General features: G+C 38.6%; 1 protein-coding gene across 4 annotated transcripts in view; it reads left to right on the forward strand.

The window, feature by feature from the left end:
* Positions 1 to 26,588, forward strand: part of camk1b (calcium/calmodulin-dependent protein kinase Ib) — a 39,350-nt gene that overhangs the window by 7,535 nt on the left and 5,227 nt on the right. For all 4 annotated transcript variants that reach the window (XM_086291955.1, XM_086291954.1, XM_086291956.1 and 1 more), the window contains 4 exons: positions 17,294 to 17,425; positions 24,598 to 24,672; positions 25,692 to 25,830; positions 26,349 to 26,475. In XM_086291955.1, the coding sequence (XP_086148081.1) occupies positions 17,294 to 17,425; positions 24,598 to 24,672; positions 25,692 to 25,830; positions 26,349 to 26,475 (473 nt within the window). The remainder of the gene's footprint in view (positions 1 to 17,293; positions 17,426 to 24,597; positions 24,673 to 25,691; positions 25,831 to 26,348; positions 26,476 to 26,588) is intronic.

Genomic DNA, 26,588 nt, shown 5'->3' on the forward strand with positions numbered 1-26,588 from the left:
AGCATAAAGTCAAACTGCATAGCTGAGTGTCTTTGTTTATTCCAGCACATATGTCATTATATGAGACTAGTGACACATAAAAATATGTAACAGACTTGGATTCTCACTTCTTAGTCTGTCACTGTGTTTTTACGTCTGTGTCGCTGGTGAGTGTGAAACACTAGGAAGGAGGATTGGCTGCTCTGAAAACTATTTAAGCTGTTTTTCATCAAACCACCAGCAGTCTTTGCCTACATTCAGTATTATCAGTACTTGCAGACAAGATTGCTATATCGCTGAAATATTTTTGGATGTAGTGTCCTGCGTTCAGCTGGCTGCAGATTTGTGCTTGTCCCCTTATTAATGATCTGTTTGCTGTGTAATCTCTCAAAGTGTGTGCGTGCGTATGTGCCTGTGTTATATGACTTAATATGTCTTAGTGTGATTCACTTGGGAATGTGACCTAGTTTGTTTTTTTTTTGTTCCCATAGAACATAATGTTAAATTGATTTATACTTTCTTGCTTTTGTTATTTCATGGGACAAAAAATGTGAAAGTGGCTTCTTTCATGAATAAGTCATAGCATGAGATGTTTAAATCCTGCAAAACATAGCATATAAATCACAAACATTAAGTTTAGGATTTATTCACATGGGTGTGATTGTGATTATCACTTTATCTCAAATGGTCATGCTTGATTTTTGAATGGCAACCCCGCTGTTTGTCATTTATAGAAACTTGAATCATTCCTGACGTATCTGAAGCGCAGCTACACTATATGTGCTAGTATGCAGGAATCCCACTGTTGTAGCTGCACACAGTATGCTAGTCAAATCTTGATGTGATTTGGCTTTTATAAAAATATAATTTATTCTGACATCAAGACTGTTTCTGCCTTTCAGAGGTCATGCTGGGATTGAGATCGTCCTCCTGTCCAAATAGTCCCACTGTCTTTCCCACTATGAAATGTTTTCCCAAAATTACTTTAGCAATTTGGATCCCATTTTTCCCCTTTAAGCCTATACTGTTTTGTGCATGCATACTTGTAACACTTAATGCCTAGAATAACTCCTGGTTATAAGCTCGTTAAGCATGGATGCCGAGTGTCATAAGACAGGATGTTTGTCCAAGGTGTCTTGCTTAAAGTGTGTTTTCCATACACCCACATCCTTGTTAGTTTTGGATTAAGTTCTGTGAACTTAGATGAAACCTAATACAAGGTGAAAGCTAGCTGGTTTTGTGAGTTTATAAAACCTCCCCTTGCTCCTTTTGTGTCACGAGTTGACATAAGTAGAAACATATTCAAAACCTAATCATAATATGAAGAATACATATATATATAACCAGCTGAGCCTGGTTGACAGCCACATACATGAAAATCCTTTCAACCCTCTTATTGTCATCCCTCTAGTTCTCCACCTGCCCCCGGTTTGGGGCTGAGCTTGTTTATGGAGAGATCACCGGCTCAATGCATCACTCAGCTGTTTGCCACATTCATTTGCCTTTGCTGGATTGTTGTCTTGGTAACAACAAGAGACACTTTCCATAATGGACTCAAACAGTCACTATGGAAACAAAGTTTTTGATTCGCTATTAATAATCCACCACCGGGTTCATGTGTGTGCTTTGTGAATCGGATTAAAAATTAAAATTTTTTTAATGGAAACACAGAAAATTTGATGCGCTTCTATACCTTTCTCTACACACGTTTTGTGTTTGTTTGGGTTTTTTTTGGAACCTTCCTTGCTCATATTTTGACCATGATCGGGGTGGTCACTGATGTAAAACCATTAGTATTAGTCTTAAACATTAGTCATCAATTTACCTGTCCTGAATTTGCAAAAACATTCAGTAAATGCAAAATAATCAAATGTGTATTTAAATGACTTGTTATTTATATATGTCACATTTATTTCCTTCAGGGGTCTTCAATGACACAGTTATCCCAGCACTTTAGGATGCTTGGTCTGTTGCAGTATCAGTGCAGATACCTTGGCTTTAGGTTTATGCCAATACTGAATACTGATACAGCTCCAGTGTACATTAACAAGCTTTGTTTCTCACTGTGAGGTAAAGACTGGAAATCATTCTTTTATCTTTCAAGCAGCATCAGGTTCAAATTAAACTTTTTTTCAAACTTCACAAAGCAAATGTAACAGGTACATGCAATGGTATAAATGTACTGAACTGCTTTTTATGATCAAAATAATACCAAACAATGGTACACACAAACAAATTGTACTTTTGATGTTGATCAAAGTTTTTGCGCTTGCTGTCCTAAACGCTCTTGCTAGTGTCTCTCTTCTCTTTCTCTGCTTTCCATTTTACCCCTGTGTACCCCTCTGTACACACATGGAGTGTAGCTGGACAGAGAGACAGGTATTGATGAGTGTAATGAAGCTGATGGCTTACTAATGCTACTGCAAGCACTATAAAATCTTCCTAACAAGTGTAAAATCGAATATAGCAACATCCAAAATGTTAACAGAGAAAGAGAGAGCGAAGCTGAAATGGAAAGCACACTCCTTTTATTGTGGCCAACTCACTTGACCATTGTTTGTTGGAAATCACCTAGTCAGTTACAAACTATAAAAAAAAACCCCAGAACTTGTGGCGTAGCATAGGGCTGGGCCATATCATACCGTTCACGGTAATACTGGTATAATGTTGGGCAACGATAAGAAAATGAAATATCGCGATAGAATATGGGTAAAACGCGCATCGTTGAATGAAACGGATGAACCAGAATTGGTTCGTAAAAATGCTGCAACTTCACTGGTGTGGAACTGGTTATGCTGAGGATATGTTGGCCAATGTTGGCCAATTTCCACTGGAAATGCCTTTTGGTTAAACTGTCAGCAAGGAATTTCCATTTGCACTGTTAATTTTTTATATTATATAACTTTAATGCACATAAAAAAACAGCTGCTTGTGAAAAGTGAAAATACATTGATGTTTTTTTTTTTCCACTAATAAAATTGTGGAGTTGTAAAGTATTTTGTCTAGTGTCAATTATATCGTCAGTTATATCGTTATCGCAAATTTTCAAATGTATATCGTGATAAATATTTTTGGTCATATTGCCCTGCTCTAGCGTAGCATGTGTGAAATACTCAGTGTCACTTCCCTGACCCATGTCTATTGGTGCACTTTTTTCTGATGAGTAACCTATTAAATATAGAAATGAATTAAATAAAGCGCTGTGCAAAACTCTTAAGTCACCTTTCTTAAAAATATATTGTTTAATATTTTGCTTGGAAAATAGGTGCAATAATTTAAGGAAATGTGTATCAACATGCATGGAAATATGGTATATATAAGGTAAAACAGAGTTTATATAATTCTAATGAACTTGAAAATCAGTATTTGGCACGATCACCTCTACTCTTAAATACAGACTGACCTCTCTTAACCAAGCTTTCTGGTAATTTCTTTAAGCACTCTTCAGGAATAGTCCTTCAGGAATAGTCCTTCCATGTATGCTTTTACTACACTGGCAGTGTGTTTGAGAAATGGAAATGGCTGTTGTCAGTCAGATGGTATCCTGATGATACTGCATCTTGTCTCAAAATCTGGTGTTCCTTTTCTGAATTTATAATAATTTCACCAATTTTGACAAGATCTCCAACACCGCTGACTGAAATGCAGCCCCAAACCATGACAGAAGCTCAACTATGTTTTACAGATGGCTGTCTCCTGACCTCCTTTGTACATACTAACAATTAGAACTAAAAAAAAAAAACTTTTCACATTTGGATTCATCACTCCATCAGACCCTTTGGTCTAGTTAGTCTAGTTATTGTGCAATTTGGCATACCTCAACATTTTCTTCCCATTTTGCTATCCTTAAAAAAATGGCCTTTTGACAGCCACGTCCTAGCTAAGTTATCCGTTTTATGAAAACAACACTAGTTCATCTTTCGAGTTAGGAGCCTTTTTATATTATATGATTCATAGGTCGGTGTTAAGTGGCTTTGAAAATAGTCAGGTACAAGAATTGGACTGAAAATGAGTGAAAAAGCAGCCAGTCTCCAAAGAGAAACTTCTGCAAGCTATTGCCAAGACCACTTTCAAAATTACAAGAAAGTCTGGCTCCTTGGAAATAAAATAAAGAAATTGGGGGTAGCTCAACCCTATTGCACAGTACTCTAGGTCAGCCCCATAGAGTTTTGTGTTGTTACAAATGCCCCATCCAGCTGTCTGATCAGTATCTGATATAAGTGTTGTATCAGTGCATCAGTCCTATGAACCACATAACAGCTGCTTGCATTTGGTTAATCCCCAGCTGCAGGCACATGTTTCAGTAATCAAAACAGATGGGGATTAATAAAAACAAGCAATGGTACTGCAATCAACTTAAATCCTCCCTTAAGTTAACACCCCCAACCTCTCTCTCTTTCTATTTGTCCTACCCAACTCAAAACTTGGATCTCGGCTGTCAGAAAGCCAACCTCATTTTTGGCTCCACATCTCTATCACCTGCTCTCTATTTCCTGGTTTCAAACTGTGTTCAGTGTTGGATGGGGGATCCCAGTGTATCCTGCTGCCCTTTGATTTTCAGCTGAAATTAAAGCGTTCATTATGCAGGGTTGAGGACACACAGCTGAGCATAATGCCACAGATCCTCTTCAGGGCTTTTGTTAATCACATATAGAGTATTACAGTTACGTTTCTAGTTAAAGATCTGGTAATATTAAAAGTAGCATTTGTCACAGTTACCTTGAATTCAACAAGGGTAGGTGTGCAAGGCTTGGTGTGTATGCAGTCATGCATACATATTCAGATGTTTTTGACTGAGAAGTTTGAATTTCCTTGTCTCTGCTGGTACTTTCCTAACCTTTTATTTCAAATATTGACTTTCGCTGCTCTCTCTACAATATGTTGGTAAGCATTTGTCATGAGTCATGTTGCCCCGGGTGTACTGCTCATTGTCACAGGCCCTGTATTTGGAAAATAGGAAATATCTTATATATTGTGTAATGTATTATTATAGAGCCTTTTCAACTTAATATAGAAAATATGAGTGAATCTGCTGTCAGTAGTTATTTATTTGAAACTGTTTCTATGTTTCAAAGACTAGATGACCTATTATGTCATTTGAATCCCAGTGTCCTCCATTATTTCACTTTTTTCCCCTTCTTTCTGTTGTTAAGATGTTGATCTTTTCACTGTAGTGCCTATAAACATCTCTTTGCAAGAAATGTTCCCACACTTTGCCACAGGCTTTGAGATTTCTTTAGTGATGATAAACTGCACAAATGAACCATGCTGACTTTTTTGACATTTAAATGGCTGCACATGTTCTCATGCCGCGAGCAGTAAGGCGGAATTCTTGGTATTTTTAGCCTAGAATACATTGCAAAACATAGAGGAGATAAAGCAACAAGAGACTGGCTATAGGAGGAAGTGGACAGAAAAAGCAGGGGTGCATGGTGTAATCATCTAAAATCGTTATGGCTGATGGATTGGCCACTGCCTGTCTTCGTCAGTCATGTTCTATGGTGACCCAGTGGCCCTCGTTGTTTGTAGGATCTGCTATTGGCTGCAATTGATTTGGTAAGAGTTGTGTTTTTGTACATGCGGGGGTGATGGAGAGGCACAGAGAGTAAAAGGATTCAACACTTGTTTTTCTTTTCTGCCCCGTTGTGTATGTTTATAGGCACATGCAGTATAATTATAATAATCAATAAAACCTCTCTATTTCTGTTATCTCTTGTTGACCTTCAGCTCCCCCCATTTGACTTGGCAACTCTGAGAATGAAAGAGGATCCATTCATCACTTCTCTTCTCTTTTTACCAAGCAAAGAGCACAGATATTTTTATGTGCTAGACTTCAGAGTGAGCTTATATTGTTCAGTGTCTATTAGATGGATGAGATACTAATCTTTTTAACTTCATCAGTGTGTATTTCTGTGATATGAAACTGTGTTGCTGATGTTTCTCAGTGAAATGCTGGATTCAAGATTTTTGCTGATTTGTTGTACAGAATCAACAGTTAGTGCTGGGACACAATCTGTTAGTGAAAAGAGGAACCTTTTGCTCCACTTGTTACCTCATACTCATGCCTCTGGGCTATTACATGGGTTTTAACACTGATTTGCCTCTCTGTCTAAGGGCTCTCTGCTCCTGAGTGGAAGGGTTCAATAACTCAGCACTAAATGTTCATACGTCTGAGTGTGTTTATTTGGGCACTTTTACGCACAGTTTCATTTGTGAATGACGATGATTTGCATGACCAGAGATGAGGCTTTGACCACGCTGTAGCATTAAATGTTCTTACAGTAAATCATATTATTGTTTAGAGCAGGAAAGTCAAACTCATTTTACACCATGGGCCACATTCAGCCCACTTTGAGCTTAAGTGGGCTGATTCAGCCAAACTCCCCTTTCTGTCAGTGTAAAGATGTTTAACTACGCATTTAATCCCATTTATTATCAGAAAAAGAAGTGCAGCTTCAACAGTACAGCTCAGTTTTTCTACAAGGATAAAAATGCTGCCGTAGTAAATGACAAAAATCTGTCAGAACTCATAAATAAATGTATAAAACTACAGAAAAAAGTTCTGTTAGCTTACTGCCTGTAGGAAAAGCTGTTTAAAACAAGCAAACAAAAATAAAAAACGCATTGGAGTCTTTACTAGGTCAGTTATGGCCCCTGGGCATTATGTTTGACAACTCTGATTTAGAGAGACCACGGTCTCTAAAACACGTACTAACCTCTCTTATAGTATATAAATCTTATAGTAAATAAGGGACATGCCTTTGTCTGGATCTTGCACTCACCCGTTCAAAGTTTCATTGTCATTGAAATGACTGTTTCGATGACAGTCAGTTGCCATCTTCAAAGTGACTTTGGCCCAGCAAGGCAGTGATAAACAGCAACGAGGTAGAGTCAGACTGTGGTGGCCAGTTTGCAGCTGAATGGGATCAGATTACAGATGTGCATTGTGTTTGTGATTAAACTGCAAAAATCACAAATCAGTTGTGGTATGTTGCAAACCTGTTGCTACCTGCATACACAGGAATTCACATTAATTATTTAGTGCAGCCAGAACTTCAGAGATTTGAAATTAAAATTCAGAAATCCCTGCACAGTTAATGATACTGTGGCTTTGTAGTGCAGTGGCCCACTCATGTGCCTAACATGGTCCCTGTTTTAAGACTGGGAGGAGACACAAATCCCTTGGGGGGATATGCAAATATGAAGAGCCATCTAGTGTGGTGACACGTAAATAAGGAAACAGCTGAAAGAAGTTTCTTCAGATGGTGACGTAGTTGCTGTAGGGGCCAGTTTAACTGCAAAATGTCAACTTTGCACAATCAATTGAGTCGGAATCGAGCAACTTGCAGCGTAGACAAGTTGCACTCATTGGTTCTTACTGAGTCAGGTTGCTTGCACCTGATTGGCGATCTGTATTTTTAAATTAGATGGCGGTTAGTTGAATTCTTTGCCAATTTGTCAGAGAGGGATTGAAGTGAGTCCAAGATGTACTGCAGTTGTTTGGACGTTGCATCTCATTAGGTAACCTGTGCAGTCACTTTGCAAATGAAAGTGATTGCCCAGAAATTGAGTGTGTATTACATCCTCAACCACAGTTAGTTGCCACAAATATTGTGTTTACATAGTATTTCCATAATCTTGTAAAGTAATACAGTTCCTATACATAATTACTATATTTATATTGTCTGAATTTGGATGATGCTGCTGAATCCATATTGCTGCAATTTATTACTTCGTTGCTGTGTTGTGCAATATTTCCAAGTAATAAGTGAGCAATCACCCCACACATCCCTATGCCAACATATTTATAGTCTAAAGTGTAGTGTGGAGGTTCAGACACACATGGAGTTTGAAGGAAAATAAGCACAGACTCACTTTTACTACAGCATTTGCGTGTGAAGTTAAATCAAACGAATTCAAAATGATGATTAACAAAGCCGTTCAGACAAAAGAAACAGCCACCTTTATGGAGCAGATGAATCTCACAGCATGAGAGCTGCCCCACTTCATCTATTTTTCATCTCTCCGTGCTTCTTTTTTTCTGTCTGTGTCCTAACTCTCCCATCTCTTCATTTACCACCATATTTATCCCATCGTATTCCTGTAATAGTGCTTATTATAACGTCAGTTTTTAATCTTCACATAAACCCCCAAAGTATAAATTTTTCTGTAACGTTATCACCTCATAGCTAGCTTAAAAAGAAGACTGGTTTTCTTTATTTTTTTTTAATTGAGCCTGAGCTGCAGAATAGATGATATTAAAAGGAAGAAGGTGGATGGGGCTTTGCTCCAGTACTGTAAAGCATAGCACAAGACAATACATTACTGTGTCCTTGTAATAGTGTCTCTGGCTTATTCGGTCTTTTCGCTGCTCTTTCAGTTTCAAATTCCAAAAATAGTAATCAAGTGGGACAGATTTTTGCATTCTAAATATGCATTCATTAAGACACTCTAGCAGCCATAGCACAGATCAGTGGAGTTTAACCATTCCTTGGAACAATGACAGTTTAGAACTATTTCCAACTCCAGCACAATCCTCAAAATCCATCCCTGCTTATGGCACCTTCAGCCCTTCAGCCCTGCCCTGACCTAATTCAAACAGAAGTCTGCAACTCAGCATGGCATAGCCTGCAGTTCCTGAATCCACACACACACACACACACACACACACACACACACACACACACACACACACACATATATGCCCACTGTCTGGCCCACTTAGGCAACTCCATCTGCTCACAGCAATATATCCTCCTAACAGCTTTTAGTACACTCGCAGGCTTGTCATGTACATCTTCCCACAGTCCTTTTCCATTGTTATAATCCTTTATTGTCCGTATTTCTCACATTTCAAGCTGTCCACATATCAGCAAACTGGCTTGAAAAGACATTCCATGCGCTTATTATCTCCAATCCAAGAAATCCTTAGGGATGCGTGTTCTTTGCTGTCTAACTTAATTATACTCCGCTATATGATTTGATTGGGGGATTTTGTTTTCATGTATGTGCTTCAAAGCAATTCCTGCCAGTAAGTGGAGTTTAAACAGTGGAAAGTTGGGTCTATTTTTATCTTAAATGGATACTAAAGCTCTGGTAGTAACAGAGTTTAGGCCTCTAGATAGCAGTGAGCTATGTAAACATCCACCAAGAGTAACCATTTATGTCTATTTGTCCTTTTTCCGGCCAATTTATGGCAAATATTCATTCCTTTTTAAATTTTATTTTTGATCTCTTTCAACACTCAAACTACCAGCAAACTACTCTGTGTGTGTGTGTGTGTGTGTGTGTGTGTGTGTGTGTGTGTGTGTGTGTGTGTGTGTGTGTGTGTGTGTGTGTGTGTGTGAGTTTTTGTTTTTTTTAGCTGGGTAGAGCTTCTTGTTACTTTGTCTTTTGTCAATGCCTGTCCAATGGCGTACTGCAAAGAGGTGCGTGCTGGAAATTTAATTTGTTTACCAAAGAGAGTCAGAATCCATAAATAATCAAGCTATAAAATAAAATCAATTAGTGAAGACTTTAAAGGCCTTTAAACACAGGACACGTAAAATATTTAGTAATCAGACCACTATATTAAGCAACAAGAGTCCTTGTGGCTTAACATGCACATCGGTAGTGAATATACAATGATATGGAAATATTAACTTAATACTGTTTTACCTCAGATAAACAGCTAGGCGCAATCACCTCTCTGAAATGAGTTCTCTGGCTCCTCAGTTGTGGTCCCAACTATGCCAACAGGAGCTCAAACTGCCCCATTGACTTCCTGAAATATGTACGAAAGCATTCATGATACAGCTTCAGCTTCTGGAGCAAATCATAAAATTCTCCTTGCTGCTGTCTTTTAATGGGAATTGGATGAATCCTGAATCTCTGAAACAGCCGGACCAGCTTATCAATGCAAAATACCAACTTGATTTTTTTACAGTGCACTTTTTGAGGGTAAATCTTCCCTAAATGTATGTATATACTTAGCATTTCCATGTCAAAAAGTTTTAGAAATTTCTTGTTGCTTTTTTGCAACTTGCTCTGCATGCAATATCTTAAGTTATAGTTGAACATAATCTTTACTAGCAGGTAGATGTATATATGAGCATTCAGTATATCAGGGCAAGGTTCAAGGTGTAATGGAAGCTTTTGGGGGATTGTTGTATGGCTCTCCCAAATACCTTTTTATGGGCTCTGGAGAACGGCAAAAAATTCAAAGTTGGATTTTACTTAATCCAAAATTCAAAATAGTGTGTGTGTGTGTGTGTGTGTGTGTGTGTGTGTGTGTGTGTGTGTGTGTGTGTGTGTGTGTGCGTGAGTGTGTGTGTGTGTGTGTGTGTGCAAGTGTGTGTGTGTTTATCATTAGTTTTGTTTTTTCCCATGGACACAGTGAACAGCTTCTGGCTTTCCCAAAAAATACTTTAAGGACAACAAGATTTGTGAAGTCAAGCTACCTCATGAGGTGCATTTTTAGAGAGCTACCTGCTGTGGTGACCCCCCTTGTGGATAAGGTAGCCTCTAAAAGTAGCTTTTTCTTTTAAAATGGATACAAAATTGAATGGTCAGCCAGTCTAAGTTTAACATTGATTTATTATTGGAGTAAGAAATATGCTCATATTTCTTAGTGCCAGTTAAAATCCAGGCAGCAGTGTTCTGAATTAACTGGAGTTGGTAAGGTGACCTCTTACTGCACTGGCCATAGTTCAGACTTGAAACCTTCAGTTATTTTGTGATGACAGTTTAAGAGTGTTTCATTTTGTTATTTATTGAGGAAATAGCAGATAACAAAACCAAGAATTTCTATCCTCAGAAACAATGTTAGCTGCAGAGGCTACGTCATGAGATGATTGGTCCAGATAGACTGTGTATCGTCAGAGTGGCTTAATTATTCTCAGTGAAGGACAAATTTTTTCTGCTGAAAAATTTTCATGCTACAAACTGACCATTATTGATGCCAGCACTTGTGTACTTGTAGATTTAAAGCTGTTTTAATTTACAAATAGTATTCCATATAAAAAGTCAGAAAATATCTTTTGTTGGTGTCTCATGAACAGATCAGATGGCTAAAAGTAAATTGTTAGTGTTTCCAATATTTAGATTTGCAGTTACAGAAATATTTGGATAGTAACCTAGAGAGGACATAGGAATCATGGGATTGCTGTCTGCTATCACCATTCAGAGACTGACAACAGTACAGACTTCAGGAGCAATGTTTGTCTTTTGGTGAATTAATGAGTTCACTCTAGCCAGTAGCTCCCCATGTTGCTCATAGCTCTAGATGTAGCAGTTTAGTTTTCTTGGTTTGGTTATGTAATATTACTTCACTGAACTGTAGTGTGGATTGTACTGAGGTATTACACTAAAAAACATAGTTTAGCCATGGTGCTGGTCTTTGGTGCACTTTGTCAATATCAGTAGGTCATATTTTACACCATCCATCCATTCGCTTCCGCTTAACCTTTTCAGGGTCACGGGGGCCTATCCCAGCTGTCATAGGGCGAGTGGCGGGGTACACCCTGGACAGCTCGCCAGTCTGTCGCAGGGCTAACACATAGAGACAGACAACCATTCACACTCACACCTATGAGCAATTTGGATTAATCAATTAACCTATCTCCACAAGCTGGACGGTGGGAGGAAGCCGGAGTGCCCGTAGGGAACCCACGCCAACACAGGGAGAACATGCAAACTCCACGGAGAAAGACCCCAGCCTGATGGTGGAATTGAACTCAGGACCTTCTTGCTGTGCAGCAACAGTGCTAACCACCGTGCCATCGTGTTGCCTTATTTTATTTAATGGTTTTTAAATGGTTTATTTAAACCTTTTAAAAGTAAATAAATCTCTTTTTCATTTTACTTTTCACATTTCTGATACAGTATGTGTATACATCCTCACTCGGTATGCAATCACAGCAAGTCTTAGCCCCATAGGAAGGTTTAATGCTGCAGATGTGTAAACTAGGAGAACAGAATGCAAACATACTCATCGCAGCTCCACACCAATACAATGCTTTGCTAGTTTGTGTTCAATGCAGAGGGGTAATGGTGGGCTTTCAACGACAGAAAAGGTTTGGAGGATAATCTGGAAGCTTCTGAGTTTATTTGATCTTCCACTTACTGATTTTCACTTCCTTTTTTACTTGCTAGGCACACTACTGTGTTACGTGTAGTATAATATTGGAATATAGTATAGGAAAAACTTTCAGTTTGAGTTAAAATATGCCAAAAGTTAACCCATTGTATTGGATGGGTTAACCACTGCCTTTATGTGATTTGATGCCAAGGGCTCTTATACATGTGTCCATATGTGATGAGTTGGAAGTGAGAGATGTATTTTGATATTGTCATAACCTGCTGCATCAAGGCGCCAGTGACAAAGGAGGCACGGTGTATAATTTTGAGATATTAGCCATGTATAAATGGTTGTTTTGATCAGGTGATTCAAAACAATAGGCTGTAAACACAACATAGGCAACATTATTTACTCATGAGGTAGATGTGGTTAATGTAGGCTAAATTCTGGCAGTTTTTGTGTGAAGTATTTTTCACTGTCTCAGATTTGTGTCTTTGCCTTGATGGAGCAAAAAAAAATGGTAATTCAAGTATTTTAAATGGGTCTCCCTTTAGGATTAGATGACCACATTTTACTGATGTGTTGTGTCTGTGTGCTGTGTTGTTATATGTAAATCGAGAGTGATTGTGGTTTGATTGTGCTGTTCTTCATGTTTGGGAGGCCCACAGAGCAAAGATGGTCTTTTTATGTTTCAGGTCCAGTTTCACAGTTGGGTATCTCTCAGCTCTTATTGGGCCAGATGGTCCTTCCCTATGTCTCTCTGACCTTTCCACAGTTACAGTTTTGTCATCTGTTTACATACCTTCTTGACCAACTTCTCAGCAGGACAGATGGCAGAAGTGCTGTGAGTTTGAGAAATAAGAAATGTCCTTTTTCCATGGCAGACAGTCAGAGAAGATTAGTATTCTCAAAACGTCACTGCCACATAAGAAATACTTCCTTGTTGATTTTCTTTTTTTAATGTTTGCTTTGCAGAGTTCATTTTAATTGGCATACAGTATGTGCTGTACATATCTGCATCATCACTGACACTTACTTTATACAATACAACAGTAACAAAATAAAAAAGGTGTTGTGTTCAAAATAGAAGAAACAGAGGGGTCTGCTGACATTTGACCATTTACGATGAATAAAATTAATAATAATAATAAAAAAACAGCCCAGCATCTTATTCAAATGTTTGGGTGGGGTGTAAAACCAACAGAGACGGAGTTTATGCAAATATTTAAACTGTATGAGGCCTAAATGTGTATATGTCTTTTCTATATTTGACTGTATACTGTATGTATATATTGAAACCACTGTGTAAAGTATTTACACAGTGTTTTTCTGAGAAATGCCCTACTGTTTGTATAATGGCAAGCTAGTCCTCATTAAGGGCTTAGCAGCTAATAGCTCTCCAGTCGTACCATGTCTGCATGCCTGTGTGTGCGTGAGGGTGAGGGGACTGAGTGTTTCCTGTTTCTGGACACAGTTCCCATGGTGCTGATTAGAACATCCTGTTTGGAACGGGAACAGCTCTGTAAACACGTTTGTTTACCTTATAATCCAACTGAAACCTTGGTTAGGATTAACCTTCAGCAAACTCACCCGACACAGCCATCCTTTCTATATTCTTCATGTTTTTTTAGGCTGCACGGTGCCAGTTGCAGACACATCAAATAATACTCAGATAATTTACTGTAAAACAGTTGTATAACAACAGTACTTGAGGGTTGCTGCTACATTTCTTTGGCATCCCCTGTGTGGTGACAAGCATAGAAGGCAGTTGGCTGAACTTGTGTCTGCTTCTTCTGTTTTTATTAAACAGTGGCTGTCAAGGCTGCTGCTCAGTAAAAGTGTCACTTTAAAGGACCAACGCAGTGAAGGACTGTTTCCTGATATTCAGAAAATAGGGAAGTAATTTTGGGAACTACATAAAAACAATGACCAGTCTTATTTTGTGATGGGAAGTCAAGAACGTAAAAGGTTTTTTTTTTCTTGGGGGGGGGGGTGTTTATGGCAAAATGTGGTTAAATATAAATATCAAGTTATTTTAAACAATTCAAGTCAGGCAAATATACATCAGGATCATTTCACATGGCAAAATGGTTATACAGTTTTTATCTTGCGAAACAAATAAAATCCCCCCCCTTGAATATCTGTAGTCAAAGACCGTCTCTGTGAACCACTATTTGACACTTCCCAAGAACCCTTTTGGTTTGTCAGTGGAAGCATGGAGAATGTCAGCTAAATTCTCCAGATGCTGCAGAGGAATTTGCAGCAGTGACAACCTCCTCCACAGAGCTGGATTTCTGCCAAAGCAGATGGCATTCCTGCACAAGTTTTAGTTTCTTGTTGACACACGACCACAAAGCCTCACTCACAGTTAGTCTTATCAAGATCTGGGTTCAGGGTTCTTTGGGTTTTTGTAGTTAACACCACCAGAGACCTGCATGAGGGTCACTGCATAAAGTTTGTGGAAGGACCCGTTGTAAAACATATATATCTAAGCTCAACTACTGTTCATTTGTTGTCTTTACGAATTTTGCTTGATAACTAAAAAAAGGTAATTGTAAGCCCTCTGTTTGCATATTCAATTTCTTTAAACGTAAGCAGGAAGCAAGCAGTTTCACTGTTATTTTGTAAGGAAGCCATTGCCAGTGTTATTCAGCGTGCACCAATGCCTGTCATGTCAAAATTGAAATATCACAATGTCATGCATGGCAGCGTGTATTTCAATAGTAGTAGCAAAATGGGAACCCAATTTTTGAGTTTGTTACACTGATCATGGGCTTTATTTCACTACGAAAGTAATTTCCTAAAGCAAAAGACACAAACAACTGTTATAAATACTGCAAGAAATGCAAACAGGAACACAAACGCTGAGCCAAAATAGGACTGCAGGCGACATCTATCACTGCTCAGTGCACTCGACCTTTGCCAACACAGTGTCCCTGTGTTGGAAAATCCTGATATAACTCATGAGCCATAAATTACATTAGGCAAAATCAGCCTTCTTTCAAGAATTTATTTATTTTATTTAAAATTAAAATTTGAATTATGAATGTAAATGTCTTTTGCAGGATTCTTTTTTTCTAGGATTACTTTACAGAGAAGAGAGAGTTGCTTGTTTTTCAGATGTCGCTGGTATGAAAACAAGTCTTCATGTTTGGCAGTAATAATGAATCTGTAAATCTCTAGACTGAATGCATGTCCTTCCTTTCTGTCTACACAAACAACTGCCTGGAACCAGAGCGATAACAACCGATTTCACTTTTGATCTGAGTTTTTATCGTGCCATTGGTTTTAAGAAAACAGGGACATGTTTGAACATGGTATTGGCAGCTAATACTGAAATGATCATAGATTTTTTTTTTTGAGAAAACAAAAAACAAATATTGTTCACTGTCAGTGTCTGTTGTAGTGTGAATTACTGCTTCACCGCAAGACATCATTGTGAGTTATTTCAAGCTATGTAAACTTTCCTGTAAAACTACACATCATTTACTAGAATTCAGATTTCCTTCAGGTGAGATATAAAAAATCAGATTTTTGTGTTTGTTGTGTAATGACTTGCCTGACACTCCTACCTGAAGAATATTGGATAAAATCATTATTTTTATTGTTCTAAACATTTTCACTCTTGTTATTACTTGCTGTTTAGCACTGTGTTGTGTTTAAATGGACTTTATAAATAAACTGACTGAGAGTGATGACCTCGTGCAATAAGACTTTTGGAAGAACCACCATTGCAAAAATGACCTATAATTAGTCTTGCTTATTTATTTATTTTTATTTTATTAAAATCATCACAGTTTGAAACAGTAAGTTACATTACACATGAAGAAACCAAAACGTTGCATTGAAGCTACCGTGACCTTGTCTCTGTTGTATTGCGGTGTCAAAGCCTACCATTGTGGCTCAGGAGTTGTAGCTATTGAACAGCACTGGAGCTGAGTCAGAACTCTTCGGGCTGTGGTCAAAATGCTCGAGGTCCACCTCCACTCTGAAATGGGTCATGGGAAAGTGCTATTATTCTTTTGCTACTCTGACTTCAGATGCTTTACTTGTTTTGATTTTCCTGAATACAGAAACCAAGAGAATAAAAAAGAAAAAAGTGTAAAAGGCTGTCAGATTTGTCGTTGCAGTACTTCAGCTAGTCAAAGCCTGGGTTCTTTACGTAAATGATGGTAAAAGGCAAAATTCAATTCAAATTCAATTCAAAATGTATTTGTATAGCACATTTAAAAACAACGGAGTTGACCAAAGTGCTTCACAATCGGTTAAAACAATAGAGAAACAAATATAGACAGGGGTGCACATAAGTGGTCCGCAGGTGCGCATTCGCTGTCAAAATAAAAGACGCGCACCAGATAAGAAGTTGCAACGCGCGTTTGCGTACGTAAGATTTTCTTTGTTTAGAACTCTTAAAGATGCGAAGAAGCAAGCTCCTTTAAGCAATTAGTTTGGTGCTCCTCCACCACCAAAGAAATGTCCGAAGGAGTCCAAACCGCAAAAGAAGCGCGTAGTCTCGGAACAGTGGTTGCAGGAGGTGAGCTGGCTTCAAACAAATGATGAACGCACAGAGATGTGGTGCAGAATATACCGTGAAAAAAACGTGCGTTGCAACTTCTTATCTGGTGCGCGTCTTTTATTTTGACAGCGAATGCGCACCTGCGGACCACTTATGTGCACCCCTGAATATAGATAAATTAGAAACAAATACAGATAAATAAGAAGACAGTGAATTTTATAACATAACAGTAAGTTTTATGAAGCCTGCAATACATCCAAAACGGGGAAAAATTCTGAGGCTATTTTTTCCCCATTTATTGTTCATATGGACTTTCATATACACCATTATTCAATCTGTGACAATGTAAACTGTAGCATACAACTGATATACAGCATTACATGAGTCAGACTTAAAATCCTTTGGCCAGTATCAACATTTGTCACTGAGATAAACCTCGATATTTAATACTGGTGCTTCCAACTCATCCCACCAGGTTGTAGTCTTTCCAAAACTTGACTCAGCACGCCAAAGACTTCGGGAGGCGGCTGATATTAAAAATAAACACAATCTGGCATCAGCAGGCTAAAATTTATATTAGCTTTTAGATGCTGGTAGCCAAGAATTACAAAAGTTAGACCAGTTTAACATCAGAGCTGGAATTTCTTATTTTCTGTAGAGTGTCAGCGACGCATGTGAAAAGCTGAAGCCCCTGGGATGAATAAACTCAGGTCTAACAGACTTGTGTGTTTGTGTTTCAGCGGGGCTTTCTCTGAGGTGGTCTTGGCTGAGGAGAAGAGGACTCAGAAATTGGTGGCCGTCAAGTGTATCCCCAAGAAGGCCTTAGAGGGCAAGGAAAACAGCATTGAGAATGAGATAGCAGTACTGCACAAGTAAGTGGACTTCTGTGTTTTGGTGAGTTGGCATTAATAGGCCCTATATGTCTTCATTTAAAGAAGACATATTTTGAATGGATTTGCTTAAAAACACGAGAGAGATCAGAAATTATTTATACATAGAAGATTAAATTGTTATTGTAAAAATCTGTATTTTGAAGCACTGCACATTACGTTAGGAAGATCTCCTGACTGTGTTTGTGACGATGAGAGCAAATAACAAAAGATGTGGGTAAGAAGGTAGGCTGTGGCATTTAAATGTGCCAAAGTTTGGCAAAAAAACAAAACAAAATTAAAAAGAAATCACCCACTCCATTACACCACCACACACCTGAACCGCTGATCCAAGGTGGGAAGGATCCGTGTGAGCCTGTGTGAATTATAGCATCAGTTTCCTCTTCTTAGCTGACACGATTAGCTTCTGTAGCCTGTTATAGAGTCGTTTTACCCCTAATTACTCTAAAAATAGTTTTTATTTCTACTGATTTGGAGTTTCTCAGGTAGAAACAAGGATTGGGGTTCATATGAGGTGTTCAAGTTAATTATTGTATATGATGCAACTATTAATGTAATTGACATTATCTTTTGAGATCATGCTATGTTTCATGCCATCACACAAAATGAAGATTGACAATGATTTAAACCAATGATTTTCAGCTTCTCCTGGCAGCAAACACATATTGAGTCATTTGCCCAAGTGGTTTTCTTTCTACCTGAGAAACAGGCATAATGTTGAATATATTAAAGCAAGCGGCAGTTTCACTCTTTGCTGTTATGAAGTTTTTCAAATGTACCTTTCTTTAGATGCAGGGAATTACAGGCCACAGTGAAAATGGCTGATCTACTTTGGGTCCCTAGTTATTTTTAGCGCTCTTGTTGCCTGGGTTACAGGAGACGAGGTGACGTGAGGACGGAGCAATGAGCATGTTGGGGTTTAGTTAACAGTCCAAATTTGACAAATGAGGTAAACTGAAGTAAACTTGGATTGCAGATCAGGCCTTGCTCTTTGTGAAGTTTGCATAGACTCGAAAAGTGGTTTCATGAATCATTGTAACACCTCATCCAAGTACACAAAGTTGGGAACGGGGTCTGAGTGGGGGAGTATTTAAACTGTTTATAAAATATACGTTTCATGAAGCTGTACTAATATGTAGCATCTGGACAGAAGCATGCCGTTGTAATACTTGCAGAAGTTTGGCACACTTGCTAAAATGAGCAAGACCTTTACTAAAAACACTTCTGGATGGCAGCATCCAGAAAATGAATATCTGAATCAGGAAATTCACTCCCAACTCCACCTTTTTTTTCCTTTTCCCCCAAAATTCATGCATTTTTTTTGTTTTTTTGATATACGTGATCATGTAACGCTTTCATTACAGGGGCTTCATAAAATGTTTCTTAAGAAAAGAGGCATATTTGCTGTCCAGTTTTTTAATTCTTAAATCACCCAACTCCACAGTTTTTGTCCAGTCACCCTACTAAAACTAAAGTGAAAAATAAAAATTGGGCCCCGAATACACAATTTCATATTATTTAGGATTAGTGGGCCCTTTACAGATGTTACCTGTGACATTTGCACTAGGGTGGGATGCTCCATACTAAAACTTCAATGCTGTGTTGAGCTTATGAAGCGCAGATCTTCTGAAACACAGTGCAGTTCAAAACACGCACATAATGTGATCACAGCTAATTCAAGTTTTGGTGCGTTCGCCCTCAGTTGATTGTTAGTATCAACTGAGGGCGATACCACACCAGGTGTCACCACAAACTTCCAGAAAGTTTGAAAGTCAGCAGCAGCTGGACCGAGACCAGGAGCAGGAGTGGCAGCAGTAACCACAGCTCAGGACTCAGCAGAGATTGTAGGAAATTTTTGACAGCTGGGTTAGTGAAACTCATAGCACCCATAGTGCAACTGCTGATGCCACTGTAGAGGTCACTGATGATGGCATGAATAAGGTGTTGTTTATCCACACCTTTAGAGCTTGGCAAAAAATACCCGTGTATACCCACAGTAAGTGTGAAAAGATTTTTGCCACGTCTAGGGAGGTAAGTTACAAAAAAAGAAGCCAACTCATCCGCAAAACAGCTGAAAAACTAATATTTGTGAATAAACATATTTACATAGACGTTAATTTTTCATTGGTATAATTAGCTACATTCGTTCCACTGTAAATGAAACATCTTCTATAAAGATCACTGAGGCCTACACTCTACACCAGGGGTGGCGGAACCCCAGGCCTCAAGGGCCGGTGTCCTGCAGGATTTAAATGTGTCCATGATCCAACACAGCTGATTCTAATAGCTAAATTATCTCCTCAACATGTCTTGAAGTTCTCCGGAGGCCTGATGATGAACTAATCATTTGATTCTGGTGTGTTGACCCAGGGTGATATCTAAAACCTGCTGGACACAGGCCCTTGAGGCCTGGAGTTCCCCACCTCTACATCTACATCTACACCCTACCTACAAAGTAGGTGACATTGAAATTGTTGTCACAATAAACAAACATTTTATAAATTGGTTTGTTTACATTTCACTGAATTTCAAAACAGCGGAAACAACCACATTTATGTAAACTTAAAAGGGAGGAAATAGTATTTGCTTACAGTCACAGCTTTGTCGTTTAAGGTTCTTACAGGTTTTTCTCCTTTTGTTGTATGGGCATTTCTTCAAAACATGTTCATAATTATTGATAGAGTGGTAGAAGTGTGCAACACTTTTCTCTATGGTCATTTAGAGAAGAAGAGCATTGTCAACCTGTGACAATATCAAAACTGGCCAGTAGGTGTCACTGTAGGGATGAGTGTCTCGAAACAGTTGACACAATTGCTTTGAATGTTTGCACAAAGCCTCACTTTACCCATCATTAATGTGCACTTTGCGCTTTAGCTTGGAGAAGTCAGAGTATCCGTGACTTTGATTGCAAAGACTAGGCTGTAGTCAGGCCCACAATATGTGGCAGTGTTTCTTGATCCTGTTTATGAAAAAATGAGGTTTATTTAAAGTTTATGTGTTTCCAAAGTTTGTGTGTGCAACTGTGAACCTTTTTCAGGTTCACTTTTTTTTTCTAGGTTTTCCGTTTTATGTATAATAATGTTATTCATTAAGTTTAATCATAATGAGTTATTTTTTTGGCTTTGAACCACTTTTGCTATCTTTTGTTGCTCCTTCCTAATTTTTTTTTAAGTGTTGGTGGCAAAACATTAAATGAGCTTTTTTTAAAAAAAAAAACAAAACAGTTTGATATATTTCTGTATTATTTTCAACTAAATATAGGTTTTAAATTATTTTTAAATTATTGCATTCTGTTTTTCTTTTTCAAAGTGTACTTATTTTTTTTAGAAACAGTGTTGTAGGTCATAAAATCACCAAAATAAAATTACCACTGTTTAACTAAAACAGGCAAACAAGAATACAAAACTGATTATATACATAACCAGTGAAAAACAAGTCTCACCATTGTGTTACACCCATAAAAGACTCTTTCTCTCCACATTTTACTCTCTGCCTTAATAAATACTTTAAAAGCACAGTGGAACAACACTGAAACAGAGTAAACCTGCTGTTTGTTTATGACCGAGGGACACAGCTGTCGCATTAAATTGCTTTTTAAATAGTCAGCTGCCACGTTATGTGGCCACTCGGTCTCTGCCTTCACTCCCTGTGAGGCCAGACCCAAACCCGTCATCCTCTATGGCTTTTGTTATTTCTCCCACTGTAAATTTATTGGTGTGTATTTAATGCTTGACACGTGTTACTATGAACTGTATAAAAGAGGTCAGTGTATTGAATATATGATCACCAAGCTAGTGTAGAAATATGTCTTTCCTGTTTCGCTTTTCTATTTTGTCTTGCTAATAAATGTTACACGGGCTGTTCGTCTTTCCCCCGTTCTATCTAGACCAAACATTTACTGAAGCACAGACATTTGCAAATACAGTGACTAATTGTACTCTTCGAGTCACTTGTAGCTGTGCCAGTCGGAGGAATTTCTGTGAAGTCGCCCTCTTACTTTGTTTCAAATCTGGAAAGGGTTGCAGCAAAGCCTGAATATCATACCTTAAGCATGTCTTTGGCTCCATCTCATTTAACACTGGACTGGACAGATAAGAAGACTACACATGTTTGTGTCAGACCACAAGCTTGTATCTGACACCTTTACTACAAAGTGAATTCACGAGATGAGGCAGGCAGTGGGTGATGTGACTGCATATTCTGCTCAGTGTCACACAGGGAACCTTGTTGCCAGTAGAGTAGCTGCTTCCAACACAGAAAAGTTGTGGAAGATTTTCAAGTGATTATACAGTTCTTAAAATGAGAAGTTATTTAAAATGTTTTATTTGCGTGCACATGAACTGAAGTAACTGCATTCAAATTAAAACACGATGGGTAACAGATTAACAGTTCTGTTTTGGTGGCTTGTTTCTTTTCATTTGACTAATTGAATCTCTTCTGATCTGAAAAAAACATATTTACATTTTCTCTGGAAACACTTTAAAATTTTATAAGAGTTTTATAAGAACCATTCTTTCGTTTGTGGTTGGCCCACTCAGTGCTCTGGAAGAATACAATAAAATACAAAAGGTGTGAACAGAAAAAATAAATTTTTAACTTTAAAGTCTAAGACAGCAAAATCCAAAGGGTGGGTTAAATAAATCAATAAAAAATCAGCAGCATTTAAAAATCACTAGAATTTCCTGTTTTCTTACTTTCACTCAAGTGTCAGTTTTGCTTCGTGCTCACTGCAAAGTTGGCAGCTCTGTTCTCTAATTTGCTGACTTTCTGTGATCCAAGCTGACAGGGGTCAGCAGAGGACCGAACCTTAAATAGACACTTCAGCTTTCTGACAGTCACAATGACCCGTGTCCACCCGTAGGTTCATTGTCCACACAAGCACAGAATGTGTACTACATGTTGCAGACCATATGTAATCGTGTGTGTGAAACTGTATGTGAGTCTCCACATGTCCGTTTCTCGCTCCACACAGAGCTAAGCTGCTGAATGAAGGTGGATAAGACTCATTGCTGTAATCCAGCGTGAGCACAGGATGACGCATACATAGTTACCTTGGGTACATCTCAGACACATGGTTTTATGTTGTCTTTGTCTTCCTGCCTTCAACTCGGTAACCTTCAAACACACACCTTAGACCAGGCACTGAGGTAACAAACACTCAGAGTGCATGATGAAGGAAAAGGAAAAATCAAAAAGAATCAAAGCTGAAGTAAAAGGTAGCACTATGGGGCAATATTTTTATGAGTTGGTTCCTGTACCAGGACAAACACCTCTTCTTGAGATACAGTACTGTGAAAAAAGATTGAGTTACCCATATTTCTTTATATTTTGCTCCTAAAATGGAACTAGGTGCAGTGATTTATTGAAACATGTGCAAACATCAGTGGAAACACAGCAAGACCAAAGATCAACGCTGAGTTTGTACAGACTTATGAGCTTGAAAGTCAATATTTGGCATGAGCACCTTTATTCTTTAACACAGTCTAATCTCTTTTAGGCAGCTTCCTTGTCATTTTTAAGCAAAGTTCAGGAATAGTTCTGCAAGCTTCTTGAAGGACATTCAAAGCTCTTCTTTGGATGTTGGCTGTCACGTTTTGTCGGCGATCGTGGCTCAACAGTTGACAGTTCGTCTTGTAATCGGAAGGTTGCCGGTTCGAGCCCCGGCTCCGACAGTCTCGGTCGTTGTGTCCTTGGGCGAGACACTTCACCCGTTGCCTCCTGGTGGTGGTCAGAGGGCCCGGTGGCGCCAGTGTCCGGCAGCCTCGCCTCTGTCAGTGCTCCCCAGGGCAGCTGTGGCTACAATGTAGCTTGCCATCACCAGTGTGTGAATGGGTGGATGACTGAATGTAGTGTAAAGCGCTTTGGAGTACTTGGGGACTAAGTAAAGCGCTATACAAGTACAGGCCATTTACCATTCACCCAAGATGATCCCACACTGCTTCAATAATGTTGAGGTCTGGGCTCTGTGGAAACCAATCCACGACTGATAGTGATCCACTGTGTGTTTTTCTTTCCAGGTATGCTTTTACTGCATTGTCAGTGTGTTTGGGACCATTGTAAAGTTGAACAATGAAGTCGTTACCAGTCAGATGGTCTCCATGGTCTGTGGAAACCATGGAGACTGTAACCAAACTTTCTGCCAGTTTTTCAAAAGTGATTTACTTCTTTCCAACATACAGTATTGAGTGTGTTCATTTGGTCAAAAGTGAATCAACAGTTAAAGTAAATAAAAAAATAAGAATTATAGCTATAGAACATATTGCATGTTCAATCAAAATCTCCAAACCATGAGAGAACCTCCACTGTATTTTGAACATGGCTTTTGATGCTCTCTCTTGTGCCTCTTTTCTGACGTCCATAAATACTGACAACAGTTTCAAGAAAATGTTTCACATTTGGATTCTTCACACTATCAGACTTTTGCATTTTCATTTCAGTTCTTGTGTAATCTAGCGTATTGCAGCCTTTCCTACTTGATTCTCTTCCCCCAAAAAATGTCTTCTTAACAGCCACCCTTCCACTGAGACCATTTCTGATGAGGCTTCAGTGAACAGTAGATGGAAAAACCAGCTAAATCTCTCAGGTCATGGGCCAGGTCTTTGTTTTTTCCTTTTTTCTTGAGGACATGACTGTCAGACACTATTGATCTATTTTAGATTGTTGGTGTCTTTTTTTGTTTTTCTTTTTATGCCTGCCATTTCTTCTTTTGTCCTTCACTTCTTACATTTTTCTTGATATTTTTTTAAGGCCACGCTGCCTATCAAATGTGTTATGTATGTATTTTTTTTATTTTTTTAGATTAGGTTGTCTCTAAATAATTTTAGAACCTCGTAGGGACATACAGCACACATTTTTTAAAAAATGTTATCACTTAAACCTCAGGATAGAAAGAGCATGCATTTTCCTTTGTACATGACTGTAGATGGATGTGTTAGTAAATCACTTTTAAAAAACTGGCAGAAAGTTTGGTTACAGTTATTTATTGACAGTAGCATTTGTATGAGACACATATTGCAGGTGTGCTAACATTACACGTTGGTTAGACAGAGGTACAAGAGTAATCTTAATCTGATGAGTCCATCTCGCATCTGTATCTGCAGACATTAACAACTGAACTTCTCGCCTGCTTTTTCCTTTTTTCCCTCTCTTCACAGGATCAAACACACCAACATTGTGTCTCTGGAAGACATATTTGAGAGTAAATCACACCTCTACCTTGTCATGCAACTGTGAGTATTCACATATGTGTGGGACTTTGTGAATTGTCTTTGCGTGCCTACTTGTGTTCTCTCCCACACACGGCTTGTCACATGCCATGAATTGCACCCTGCAACACATTCACACAGGCATGCTTGCACGCACGCACGCACACACACACACACACACACACACACACACACACACACACACACGAAAACTCTGTACTTTGCCTACTCATGAGCAACAGTGGGGAGTTTGCCCTCATACTAGTTGCCAGTCAGTGTCCCACCCACCTCAACTAGTGAAATGTCAGAGTGAGAGAGGAAAAACAAAGGCAAGATGAGGATTAGAAAAATTATTATTAATTTATTAATGACTGTAAAATTAGGGAAATGAAAAACAGCAGCAAAGAGGGAAGATGTGACCTTGAAATCCAGATGTTTTACCTCATTCGTGGTTGTTCACTCTTTCATGTTGTGCTGCATCACTATCCTGTTCAGTTTTATTTTACCTCTGCCAACTGGTGTCAAACAGAGGCTGCACATATATGTGAAAATGTACGCAGGAATAGGAATGTATCATGGAGGGAACTGAATATGTGGGTAAAGTGACACGGGGACACTGGCCGAATGAGTTCAGCAACCCAGCTTTCCATGCACTGCTTGTCTAAACATCCATATCATCTTCTCTTTTCTTTCTTTAGCTCGTTGTAAGATGTTAAATTTCCTGTGCAGGTATTCATAATGTACTCGAAATTCCTATGATAGAGTCACGTTGCCATCTAGTGGCAAAATATGAAGCAGACATTGTAAGATTGACTGACTGTTTATAATTTTAGACTGAAAGCATTTTTCCCATGTGGTTTGTAAGAAAGTAACTTTATCTGAAGTAGTTATAACTAACTATAAAAGATTTTTATTTGCTGGAGTCAGCAGGGATTATCTTTTTATATCTCGCTTTTACACTTTTAAATTTCCATGCTTCCCTTCTATTTTTAGTCCCCCTCTCACTGTTCTTTTCTTCTTTCTTATCCACATTGAAAATACAGAGTGTCTGGTGGGGAACTCTTTGATCGTATCATAGAGAAGGGCTTCTACACAGAGAAAGATGCCAGTAAGCTCATTCAGCAGATCCTGGATGCTGTCAAATACCTCCACGACATGGGCATTGTGCACCGTGACCTCAAGGTGAACCAGGGATCAGAACTATGTTTGAAAAGATTGACTTTGTGTGGCAAATGGTAGTGAATTTGAGTTTATTCTTGTAGGTTGTTGTCTCTCTTTTTTTGTTTTTTCACTACAATATAATGAGATATGGTTTCATTTTCATCAATGTTTTTGTGCTATGGGGCTTTATCTTCTGTGTTTTGATACCTAATGGTGCTGTGTATTTTAAACCGAACCTTTGAGGATCTTTAGCATGCACGCACGCACGCACGCACGCACGCACACACACACACACACACACACACACACACACACACACACACACTCCTTTAAAGGAATTGGCAAAAACGTTCTTCCCCCCAGACTAAATACATGTCTGTTATCCCCCCTTACTGTATGGCTTTGCTGATCATTAACAAAAGTAGAATTAGTTATTAATTGTGTGTCCAGTGATGTTGGATTTCAGTTTGCAAGACTTTTTATGGTTTTTTTATGATGCATTTTATTTACGTTCTGTTCTGTTGTCCCTCCATCCAAAGCCAGAGAATCTGCTGTATTACAGCATGGATGAAGACTCCAAAATCATGATCAGTGACTTTGGTCTGTCAAAAATTGAGGGCTCTGGCAGTGTGATGTCAACAGCCTGTGGAACTCCTGGATATGTCGGTAAAGGAGTCAAATACTAGAAATCTGTTTATAAAAAACAACTTTAGGCGTGTACACCACCTTTTTCTCAGATCTCAGCTTTAACACAGTTTAATGGCTCAGAGATGGTGTAC

The sequence above is a fragment of the Aulonocara sp. 'chitande type north' Nkhata Bay genome, linkage group LG5 (genome assembly GCF_057382095.1).
Source record: "Aulonocara sp. 'chitande type north' Nkhata Bay isolate Kocher_YH1m ecotype deep benthic linkage group LG5, A_spYH_male_GT1.1, whole genome shotgun sequence".
Lineage (NCBI taxonomy): Eukaryota > Metazoa > Chordata > Actinopteri > Cichliformes > Cichlidae > Aulonocara > Aulonocara sp. 'chitande type north' Nkhata Bay.